The sequence below is a fragment of the Ahaetulla prasina genome, chromosome 2, assembly GCF_028640845.1.
Source record: "Ahaetulla prasina isolate Xishuangbanna chromosome 2, ASM2864084v1, whole genome shotgun sequence".
Taxonomy (NCBI): Eukaryota; Metazoa; Chordata; class Lepidosauria; order Squamata; family Colubridae; genus Ahaetulla; species Ahaetulla prasina.
The window spans coordinates 119,376,139-119,388,690 of record NC_080540.1 but is presented as its reverse complement, the minus strand read 5'-3'; the positions used below and the strand labels follow the sequence as shown (position 1 = coordinate 119,388,690).

At 44.6% G+C, this 12,552-nt stretch overlaps 1 protein-coding gene across 7 annotated transcripts in view; it reads left to right on the top strand.

Annotated features, from left to right (window-relative positions):
- The window catches only part of AKAP8 (A-kinase anchoring protein 8), a 37,257-nt gene that overhangs the window by 6,105 nt on the left and 18,600 nt on the right, over window positions 1-12,552 (top strand). For 3 of the 7 annotated variants that reach the window (XR_009153953.1, XR_009153952.1, XM_058173957.1), the window contains exons 1-5: window positions 3,713-5,558; window positions 6,052-6,134; window positions 9,154-9,670; window positions 9,952-10,096; window positions 10,437-10,475. Coding sequence is in view for 5 of the 7 variants with exons in the window: in XM_058173957.1 (XP_058029940.1) it covers window positions 5,103-5,558; window positions 6,052-6,134; window positions 9,154-9,670; window positions 9,952-10,096; window positions 10,437-10,475 (1,240 nt within the window). In the remaining 2 variants the exon portion in view is untranslated. The other 4 variants (XM_058173958.1, XM_058173955.1, XM_058173954.1 and 1 more) reach the window with 4 other exon arrangements.

Here is a 12,552-nt window from a genome sequence, read left to right as displayed (position 1 = left end):
TAATATTTTAAAAGTCCTGGGGTGACAAGAAGGCTGAGTGTCTGAACTCAGTTTATAATTTTTTATTTTATCCTTAGAAACACAGAACAGTGATGCTCGAAAAAGATCCAGTGGTCTATCAAAACTGCCCTTTGAATTTTTCATTTTTGTTTTCATTTTATTAATTTATTTTTAATTATTAATTGTTTTACTTATTTATTTATTAATTTTTGTCGGATAATAGATACATGTTTATCCCAAGCATGCTTAAATTCATTTACTGATAACTGACTCACTATGTCTACTGGAAGTTGGCTCCAAGCTTCCACTAGTTTTTCTAAAATATTTTCAAACATTACTTTTGAATTCCTTTCAAGAAGCTATGCATGTTCTTTCATGAACATTTATGACAGTTCTGTGATAGTTATATTTTTAAAAGTATCATCTCTACCTCATACTGTACATCTGTGGGATATCGTTTAACACAGACCCTGGTCTTAAAACAACGAACAGCATTAGGCTGATAAATATTTCTGTCTGTTGTATTTGAAGGTGTGTATGATTTTTATTTTTTTTAATTACATTTATATCCCTCCCTTCTCCGAAGACTCAGGGCGGCTTACAGTGTATAAGGCAATAGTCTCATTCTATTTGTATATTTTTACAAAGTCAACTTATTGCCCCCCCAACAATCTGGGTCCTTATTTTACCTACCTTATAAAGGATGGAAGGCTGAGTCAACCTTGGGCCGGGCTTGAACCTGCAGTAATTGCAGGCTACTGTGTTCTAATAACAGGCTCTAACAGCCTGAGCTATTCCGGCCATTTGATGTGGAGTTGGTTTCCATTAATTTAGGTGCAAGCTTTTAGGTTCTGTTTTTGCTGATTGTTCAACCTATATTTACCTTTTTTTTAAACCAGGTTATGAAGGTTATGATTATTATGGTGCTCAAGCCAGTAGTACTACCACAAGTTCCACATATAACTATGATGCTACTGTTCCCCCAACTACCTGGAATACTTCTAAAGCTTCTGACATGACAATGGGTACTAGTATGCCAGTTGTAAATTACAATACTGGAACAATGGAGACAGAAAACTCTGATTCCATCATAGCAAAAATAAACCAGCGTTTGGATATGCTATCAAAGGAAAACAGTGGCAATGCTGGAGAAGGCATGGAAGATCAGGGAAGGTGATTTAAATTTTATTTTTTTATCAATTTTTAAGACTTGAGTTTTGCAGTAAAATAACTGATGGGATAATGTTTTGCCTAGATTAATTGTTTTGCATAGATTAGTCCAAAGAGAGCCAATTAGTTATAGTGTTTAAAGATATCAGACTGGAAACCAGGAAGCTAAATTTTAGTCCTGCCTTACAAATGAAGGCAGCTAGGTGACCTCAGGCAAATCATATCTTTTCACCCCTAGGAAGGCCAAACACTTCCAAAAATATTGCCAAGAAAACCACATATACACACTCATAGAGAGCGCCAAAAAGCCATGACATTTATTTTGATGGAAGGCTAGGTTGTTCCAAGGAAAGCAATAATTGCTATTTCATATAGTGATATAGGAACTTCCTTTCTTCATTGTGGTGGAAATAGCATCCAGGAATGGGTTGACCTCATCTGCTAACTGATTGGACTGAGTCTGTCAGAGCTGTGAGGACACGTTTCCCTTACCAATGGCCCTCAGCTTTTGACTCAGTCCCTCAGCTAGGACAGACGTGTCAAAAACTACTCCATCCCTTTGAGGTTGGATTCTTGGATTTCTGTTGCGAGCAACTGATCTTTTTCATCTGGCTGACTCCCGGTCTGATGGGTGGAGCCACCAAGCGTTCCAGCATGAAGTGCTTCAGCTCAAGCCCGCTGAAGCCTGATGGATCATCAGGCACTTGGCAGCATCAACAAGCCTAGCTCCACTCCGCTAACCACTTCAGTCTCAAACGTGCTAAAGGAGCCTTGTACTCCTATTCAGTTGCCCAGCATGAAAAGCCTTTGCCCTGTGCTGCTGGAACCTGCAGGAGCTGGAGCTGACAGGAAAGCCAAGTCCTTTTAAAAAGGGTGTGAAAATGGATGCCAAGCTTTCGCGCACAGGGGCGCTTATTAGCAAGGATCCTAGCCTCCTCCCTGAGGCTTCTGCAGGGAATTAGAGCCCTGCCCATTTCCCGGGCATACTCTGATATTTCGGAGACCGAACAGACAGCAGAGCTCTTCAATGAGTGAATCTGCCTAAAATACCATAAAAAGATGGCAGTGGCTTGCGACCACGATGGGAAGGCCGCCGGGACCAGGGACTCACTGGCTGTTCCCCACAGCACTGGGTCGACTCCATTGACTGCATTGGCAGCGGAGAGCGCATCGTGCAGTAAAAAAGGGCCCGTGCTCACTCATAAGACCTCCAAGGCGGCCGAGAAGGATGTGCACAGGAGGGATAAAGCCCTGGAGAAGCTGTGCGCCAAGGGGCAGAGAGGCTGCCCAAGGAAGCCTGCAAGCACCCTCCAAGGGTATCAGGGCTGGTTCTCGCTGCAACGGAGATCAACCATTGGTTTTACAATGTGAACCAAGCCCAGCCAGCAGGCTGCACCCAAAAGAATGGCCACCAGAGGGAACTGGAGAGCAGATTTCACCTCCAGACACCCAAATGCCTTCTGGAGTTCCCTTCCAAATCTGCCTGCAGCTACAGGAGCTTGGAAACAACCTTCTCAGAAGGCCAGGCCTGTTGCTGAAGCAACATTCACACTCAAAGCAGCGGGGTGTGCTCAGAGGAGGGGCCAGTGCCTGAGCTTTCCATCAATATGCAACTGATCATTGCAGATGCCATCAGACAGAGCATAGCTGCTGGAATGCAGCAGACCAGACGGGCGCCTTCTATAACCGTGATGGTGAACCTATTGCATGTGTGCGACAGGTGGCACGCCGAGACATCTTTGTGGGCACGCGAACCATTGCCCTAGGTCACCTCCACCGCGTGCACACGCCAGCCAGATAATTTTTGGCTGGCCCCACCCATGCCACCCCTCCCTTCCCAGGGGTCTTCATACAGCCCGTTTTGGATGCCAGGTAAGTACAGGGCTCATGCAATGGCTCTGGGAGGGTGAAAAACAAGCCTACCAGAAGTCCAGAAACAGGCTGTTTCCGGCCTCTAGAGGCTTCAGGGAGGCCTGCTAGGCCCAAAATGGGGCGCGGGGGATTGTACGTGCAGGCATGGGGGAGCAGGGGCATCGTGTGCATGTGCAGGGGGTGGGGGGAATGGGGGGGGCATTGAATTATGGGTGTGGGCACACGTGCATGCATGCGACCTCCCTCTCCTGTTTTTCTTGGTTTTGGCACGCAATGGCAAAAAGGTTTTCCATCACTGTTCTATAACATCTGGATTCTCTCTAGATCCAGGACTGGACCTGCTGGACCAACTCCCAGGGAAGTTCCCAACCTTTCCAGAGCCCTAGTTCCCCGCTACCTCCCAGGTCGTCACTCTCTGAGGAGCCAGTCATCACTCTCTGACGAGGAAGGGCAATGGGACATGGAGCTCTCTGAAGATGATGGACTGACACCGGACCAGCCTGTTTTTACAGGCTATTCCATCCCACCCTATTCAAGTCCCTTCTCTTTTAAGTCTAGGAATTCGACCCGTCTGGGAACAATCATTCAGATTCAGCTTTGGGTTCAGCTGATATCGCTGAACCTCTCTTCCCTGAACAGAACATGGTAGCTGAGGTAATCCCCTCACCACAAATGTTTATTGACGTGGTCCAGAGACAATGGGCTTCTCCTGGATTGGCCCCAATCCTTCCTTCTCTAAAAGGAGATTCTACAATGTGGGCCCAGAGCTCACTAGGGTGCTCCAGATCCCGGCAGTGGATGCACCTGTGGCTGCTCTGCAATCCTCTTCTGCCATACCTGGCGATCCCGAGGAGTCCCTGAAGGAAGAGGATAAAAGAGTGGAGCAAATGCTCCAAATGACCCATCAGGCTACAGCCTGGGCGGTCAAAGCTTCTACGGCCACCTCATTTTTCAACCGGGCCTCATTAATTTGGCTTCGCCAGCTGCAGGGGAGGATCCCGGCAGGCGATGTGAAAAGGCACCAGGACATTAATAAACTTGTGGCTGTAGCAGAGTTCTCTGCAGATGCCACACTTAACGCAGCCAAGTTTGCCTCCAGAGCCAGGGGGTCGGGTCCTCCATAACAGCGCCTCCAGAGCCAGGGGGTCGGGTCCTCCATAACAGCGCACAGACTGCTCTGGCTTTGTCAATGGCAGGCAGACTCTCATCATAAGTGGAGGCTAGCCTTGGCCCTTTCACAGGGAATAAGCTCTGGATACCATCTTAGTAGAGTTGAGAGACAAAAGGAATATCATGCCATCCTGCTCTAGATGAGGCAAATTTTACTGTACATCGTATGTTCGCCACTCATCCTTTTGGACGACGGACTCAGGGGCAGGGATTCCACATTGCCAGAGGCCCTACATCCCCAGGCAAGAGCAGCACCAGGACTGGTCAGATAGAAACAGGCAATTTCAGAGCAAGTGGCCCTTTCGAGGGGGGAGGAAGTTGTTCATTTAGATGCTCAAAATGACTGAAACGATAACCCTCCCATTGGGGGCCATCTGGCTATATTTGCCAGGTATTGGGAAGATATTATCACAGATACCTGGGTCCTGGAGACGGTTCGGTCGGGCCTCTCCCTAGAATTCCTCTCCACATTCTGAGGTTTTTCATTCGTTGTCCCATTTCAAGGGACAAGTTGAAGAGGGTCCTCATGGAAACCGCAATTCAACATCTGTTGGACATTCCCACAATCCAGCCAGTTCCAGGGAACCAACAGGGGATGGGCTTCTATTCCATCCTCTTTGTAATCCCAAAGGCCTTGGGGGGTGAAGGTCAATTCTGGACCTGAAACATCTGAACCACGTACTAATCTACAGGAGGTTCAAGATGCAGTCACTACAGTCCACTACAGTCTGGAATGCGTCAGAGAGGGTGACTTCCTCACCTCAATAGACTTGACAGAAGCCTATCTGCATGTCTCCATTTTACCAGCGCATAGACAATATCGCCACTTTCATTACGCTGGCTGACACTTCCAGTACAGGCCCTTGCCTTTTGGCCTATCGGCGCCAAGGATGTCCACGAATTCGTTAGCTATGTTAGTGGCACATCTCCGGGCTCTTCCTGGAGCCCGGAGATGTGCGTGTCCAGTGCTACCTGGACAATATCCTGATACAGTCCTCCTCTGGCCCCCAGGTGAGAGGAGAGGACCTGAGGATCACCATCCAGGTGCTCTAGTACCACGGGTTTTCCATAAATGCAAGCAAGTCAAACCATTTGCTCCATTTAGGAGCAGTAATAGACACTCTAGCATGCAAGGTCTACCTCTCCCAGGATCGCCAGACGAATCTAAAGGAATTAGTAAGTCGTTTCAGAAGAAAGCGTACAGTTCCCCTGGCCTTTCTCTTGCAGCTCCTGGGCAAGATGGTTTCCTGTATTTCCGTCATTCCTTGGGCCCGCCTGGACGCCAGGACCTTCAGTGGTTTCTCCTGCCTTATCAAAGGACAGGCAGAAGCAATTCACCATCCAAGGTCAGGGTTCTGCCAGGCGTGGATCCACTCTTTCCAGTGGTGGACTTCCCAGGCAATTTCAGTTGGGAGTCTATTCAAGGAACCAAACCGCCTGACTGTTACTACAGATACCAGTCGTTTTGGCTGGGGGCCCCATCTCCAAGCCAGGATGGTTCAAGGGCAGTAGTCTCAGGCAGAACTGGACCTCAATATAAGCTGGCTGGAACTCAGGGCAGTTCACTTGGCTCTCACACGGTTTCAGGACATGGTGTCAGACAGACAAATCTTAATCCTGACCAACAATGTGGCCACTAAGTTTCATATAAACTGCCAAGGGAGAACCCACTCCAGGTCCCTTATGCAAGAGGCAGAACAACTATGCCTCTGGGTGGAGAGGCATCACCTGTCTCTCAGGGCAGGGCATATTTTCAGAGTGGCAAATGTGCAGGCAGACTATCTCAGCAGGGCCAGAGTCGACCACTCAGAGTGGTGCCTGCATCCAATTTTGTTTCAGGAGCTGACGGAGTGCTTTGAACGGCCAGCCGTGGACCTCTTCGCCACTCAGGACAACATTCAACTATCCAGATTCTTCACAAGGTTTGTGGTACCGGGGATGGAGGGGATCAATGCTCTTTGCAGTCCTTGGCCCGGGAACGTATCTACTCCTTTCCTCCTCTTCCCTTCATCCCGAAGGTGATCCAGAAGGTATTGGTGGAAAGGCCGAAGGTGCTGCTCCTTGCACCCCACTGGCCCAGGTGACCCTGGTCAACCTGTCAGTGGCCAGACCTTGAAGGATACTATCGGACAGAAACTCCCTCAGCCAGGGAGCCTTGGTCCACTTGGACCCACAGTGGCTCCAACTGACTGGCTGGTGTTTGAGGGGAAATTTTTGAGCCAGGACAATTACTCCTTCAAGGTGATCAAGACGATACAGACCTCCAGGAGACTTTCCATCAGTCGCATATATTATGCAACTTGGAAAGCATTCTGCTCCTGGTGCTCCAGGTCGGGTTTGAACCTGGCATTGGTATCCGTGCCACAGATACCGGAGTTCCTCCAGGAGGGTCTTAACAAGGAGCTATTGCCCAACACTACCCATCGTCATGTGGCTGCCTGTCCTTGGTCCTTTTTTGCGGGGATCTGGAGTCCCTCTCTCATCACCCAACCATGCGCAGGTTCATTAGGGGCGCAACAAACCTACGGCCTCCAGTGATTCACAGGTACCCTACATGGGACCTGACCAAGGTACTTCATTCACTGAACAAGGCCCCATTTGAACCACTCAGATCGGCCACACTGCACTTCCTAACCTGCAAGGTGGTATTCCTGATAGCCATCTCATCAGCTAGATGGATTTCAGAGCTTGTGGCACTCTCTGTCAGGAAGGACCTCTGTATCTTCTATCCAAACAGGGTGATCTTGCGGTTGGACCCTTCCTTTGTCCCCAAGGTGAACTGGTCAGGGCTCAGGAACTTATACTGCCTGACTTCTGTCTGGGCCCAGTCCATGCCCTGGAGAAGAAGTGGCACACCTTGGACGTGAGGAGTGCCCTCCGCATTTATATTAAGAGGACTTCCTCCTTCAGGAAGACAGAGTCGCTCTTTGTGTTGTTCCAGCCTTCTACCCTAGGCAACAAGGTCACTCCATCAACCATAGTCTGCTGGATTTGGGTGTGCATCGCCAAGACCTATGAACTTCAGGCCCTTCCATTGCCTCAGAGGGTAATAGCCCATTCCACTAGGAGTGTGGTCACAACAGCAGCGTGGGCGATACAAGCCTCTATTGAGGAGGTTTGTTGAGCAGCTATATGGTCCTCTCCATTCCCTTTCATGAAACATTACAAACTGGACTCCTTCGCCTCGGCTGAAGCAGCCTTTGGCAGGTGAGTCCTCTAGAGGGTCCATTCTGATCAGGGAACCTCGGACCAGACTGCGTCCCACCCCTAGGACAAGCCAGCTTTGGTATGTCCCATTCCTGGATGCTATCTCCACCACAATGGAGAAGGGGTGTTGGTCTTACCTGACATGCTCTTTCTCATTGGGTGGAGATAGCATCCAGCCCCACCCTTAAGACCATCTGGTCCTGGGTCCAAAGGGGGGAACCTTCAAACAAGACATGTCCATTCTGTCACTTCATCTTCGCCAAGAACTGGGGACTGTTGGTAAGGGAGGCATGTCCTCACAGCTCTGACAGACTCAGTCCAATCAGCTAGCAGGTGAGGTCAACCCATTCCCAGATGCTATCTCCACCCAATGAGGAGAGTATCGGGTAAGACCAATGCCCCTTCTCTATTACAGTGATATAGTGCTTCAGGCTTGATTTAGAAGTGTTTCATAATGATTGGAGTGCAAATGCTGAACTGATAATTGATTATACAACTTTAATAATGAGTCACATAACTGGTTTTGAGATTGCCGTCTTGCACTTTTTTAAGTGCCTTTTCCAAATCAAATCTGAATTATTGCACTGCTTCAACATGTAGTAAGTAGTGTCCTGCTTCTCCGGGTAAATCATTACAGCCCTTTAGAATAATGGTCTTCTTAAAGTTGCTACCCAGGTATTTTTTTAAAAAATTAAATATTATATAATATTTTAAAATAAGAAAATTGTGGGAAAGAGGAAATAATCTATTTGAGTGGATTTCTTGGTTATAGACCTTCCTTTCCGACACTTCAGATGTCAGCAACAGAAAAATTGGTAGCAACCCGGGGGTGGGGGATCAAACTGCCAGAATGGTGTAGTGGAAAAGGTGTTGCAACGTCCAAAGTAAGCCTGGAAGCTTGCATTGGATGGATACTAACTTCAGTCCAACCTATCAGGATAGTTATGGGGCAAAATGCGGAGATAGAGTGTTCTGTATACTGCTTTGATCAAGATCCAGTCTGAGTCAGTCACCAGGACCAGAGGTTTACTTTTCCAAGCTTTCAGACTTGTGCTATAACATCTTCAGGGAACTTCTCTCTATTGTAATACATGCTTTGGGTTGCTCTATGAATTATATTTATGTGGTGCCTTCCTATTGGTTGAATGGTGCGTTAATGGCTGGCAATTGGCTGTTGTTTCCTTGAGCTGCCAATCTCTCCGCTCCTAAGTACCTGATAAGCTGGTGGTAAATTAGCATTCCTGTTGAATGACAAGGGCCCCCATTTCCCAGGTGTCAATCAGTTCCCTGGCTATCTTTGTAATTGCATGGCCAACTATCTTAGCAGCTGTGAAATTGAATGTACGTCCTTGTTCATTGCAATGTGAGGCTATCGATGAGTTTGGGTCTCCTCAAAGTTTCATTACCATGAGCCCCTGATAAAAACATGGCATGTTTACTCATAAATCTTATAAAGGGTATAAAACTGTTGTCCAATACATCAGATGACGGATCTGTTTTGCCCATGTTATCAATTCTGACTGCTTAGAGGCTCTGGCCTCTCAGGTGTAGTTCATTCCTAGCCTAACTACTTCACAACCTGTCAGTGTGATGGCTGTGGATTTCTGCATGTATGACAGATATTCAGCTCAATAGACTGTATTGTTACAACTAAACTGACATCCCCAACATGGGAATTGGTAGTTCTTTAATATCTCTCCTAGCTACTGACTGGATTCTTTACTTGTGATACAGCTCTTTCAGATTTGAGTCTTTTGAATCATACGACTCTAGAGCCGCAGTTCCTGACCGTGATCTGTACCGAACCAGCTATGATTATAATGAAGTTGGATTAGATCGGAATGATACTTTTGGAAGTCACTATGATGGTCCTGGTAACCACAGAGATCAACCTGGTAACAGAGGAAACAACTATGGTTTTGTTAGAGGGAGGGTCCAAAATCGAGGTCGTCCAAACACTTTCAATCGTGACCACTTCATGCCCTCAAGTACAGAACGGCTGTCTACACACTGGAATGAAATGAATTACATGGGCGGGAGGAATATGGGAGGACCTGGACCCAACAGGCTTCCATCACTCTTTTCTCGAGCACTTGTCCCTGAGTATAGGGATTATGGTGATTATGGAGACTATGGAGACTATGGAGAGTATGGCAACTATGGGGATTATGATTATGGCATGATGGGAATGCAAGGAATGGGAAGGATTCCTGGGAACATGCCCTATGGATTCGGCAGAACACGTGGCAGAGTAAGTTTAACATGCTAATACTGGGTACTCTCATAACTATTTTAATAACTATAAAACAGATTACCTTAGTAACTAAGAAAGTTGTGATAGTCTTATCATTTTTGCATTGTCAAATGCATACCAGCTTATTTTTTGTCTTTCCTTGCAATTTTTAAATTTTTCGTCGGAAATGATGTTGATAGGGTCAGCAAGAAATAGCAAGAAGCATTCTTAAAATCTTCTCTGGTACATTGCTGTCATTAATAAATGGGCCAAGAATGTTTTGTTCAACTTGTCCCTAGCCCAAGAGGAGAGCTTTTCGTGGTCGTCTGGGTGGGCGTTCAGATAATGAAGGCGGGTTATACAAGCGGAAACAACCCCAAAGTGGAGAGGAACCTGACAGCAAGCAGGCAAAGACAGAAAGTGAAAGAGATGACTCTGACAATGGTAAACATTCAATTTATTTTGAGATCTGGATGCATTATTTGCTGATCCTAATACCTAGCTTCTAATTTATTATAACATATCTTGGCAACATCCACATTCAGTAGAAATGCTTCTCTGAAACTCAGGAATTCACATCACTGTCATTTTTTTTAATTTAGTCATTTTTTAATAATTTTAATTTTTCATATCTAGATGAAAATAATTCAGAAAAGAGATCTTGTGCAGTTGTTAATCAGTGAGTGAGAAATAATGGTACTATTGCTTTAAACTGATATTGTTTGGACTGTTGAAGAATAGAATCCATGCATTTACAGTGGTTTTATATCTTGTGTATTGACAGATGATGGTGAAGAAGACAAGTCAGCAGAAGGAGATAAAGGTGTAAGTATCTGTCCCAAATAAGAGAATATTTTTTGTAAAATAGTTGTTTTCTGACATGTCTTTGAATCTAAAACTAGTATAAATTTTGTATGAATTATTCTATTCATAGAACAAATATGAAAAATATACAGTATGTTCATCATGGGCCATATGCGGTTTCAAAAACAATTACAATTATAACAGTGCAATTTTCCATTTTTATTTCTTTAAAGATTTTGTTTCTTAAGAGATTTAATGTCCCAAAAATATAAAGATAGTCCTCATTTATATAGTATCACTTGTCCAGCGATTGTTCAAAGTGATACTGGCACTGAACGGGGGGGGGCGGGGTTACAATTGGTCCTCATTGTGATTGTTGCACAGTCCCTACGGTGATGTGATTGTAATTCATGCACTTGGCAACTGGCTCGTAATAATGTCACTGTGTTCCACAATCATGTCTTCATTATTTGCAAACTTCACCACCAGACTTTGCAAACAAATTCAGTGCGGAATCCAGCAAGAGGTTGCAAATGGTGTTAATGTGACCACACGTGATTGGTGCATAATTCGCCTAATGATGGCAGGTGGGACACCGAGAACTGCCATCATATGTTGATGCGGTCACATGACATTGCTCTTTACAATATGTCACTTAGTAATGGAGTACCTGGCCCCAATTACTGTCAGTAAGCAAAGGATATCTGTAATTCAGTACAAACTAAAAAGAAAACATTTGTTCTTCATAGCACATACGATAATTTCTTATTCTAGAATTCTAATTTCAAAGATTGTATGATCAAGCAGAGCCCCCAGATGTGTTGAGGCTACAACTCTTACATTCCAAACAACATGATTATAATTATGCTTGCTGGGAATTGTAATTCTTGTGCATTCTTAGAATGCTACTAGTCATGTGTAAAATCATTCTGTCTCCAGAGGTGAAAAGTTGTACCATGTTGCTCTGGGCCACTGAGAAAACAGCTGGATCAGCTGCTTGAGATAGCATCATTATCTACAGTACCTAAAATGATACAAAGTAAAGGCGGGATATAAATCCAATCATCAACTCATTTTCAGAAAAATATTTGTCTCCCATCCTCTCATTAGGTCAGCAAAGGCTTGTCTAACAGCCAGAAGTCAAATCATTGTAGGATACAGCAAGCATTATTGCCTCCTGAGAAAATGAATGTAATAGTGAAGATAATTTCATGGTTGCCTCCCATCGTCTGCATATAACCAGCACTGTCAGTATAGTTCATTTATCTGAAAAGAGACTTTTTGTCTCATGTCCACATTGTCATTTCCAATTATGAGACAATTGTGCTACATGTGCCCTAAATGCAGATTGAGCTTAATATTATTTTCTCTGCAAAGCATGCTTGAAAAGAGCACATGTGAATCCTGAAATTCCTTCCTTCCATTAGTTTTGAATTACCTGCTGCCCAGAAAGTCCAATTGCGCTTTCCATAATTTTTAAATATGGGCTGCTTATCTTGTTTCTGAATTTTTACAATGCTTGCTGGAATGAATACATCTTCAAATAGAAGAGGCTATAGTTTGAAGAACTATGCAGGATATAATCTCTAGTTGAAATAAATGAATATGTTGTTTATATTTGAATTGATAAAATCAGTCTATTTATTTGTCGGCCTTCTTGTAGAAAGTTGTTTACAAATTCTGCCTTTAAAGTTGGATTTTCAGAAGTTGTATTTCTGGTAAACATTTTTCAATCATTATAAGAAATCATTGTTAACACACTTTATATAAATTCCTCTATAACTGTAGAATTAATATGTTGCTTCTTCCTTCTCTTTTTTTAAAGGAGTATAAAGGAGGCACTGAAGCTCTCAAAAGAAAAAGTAGGGTAAGATATATAGATGCAATTGAAAGACCTATGTTTCTTTTCACTTGGAAACATAAATTAAGTTTAGACTGAACTACTATTATTTCTTTGGGGATAGCATTCTAGTATCTATGCTTTCCTGCTTAGAATGCAGATTTTTTTAAAATAATTGAATAAATTATATTGTGAATAAATATACGAGTTGTACAATTCTTGTATAGGTTTACCAGCTCTTGATATAACAAACTGG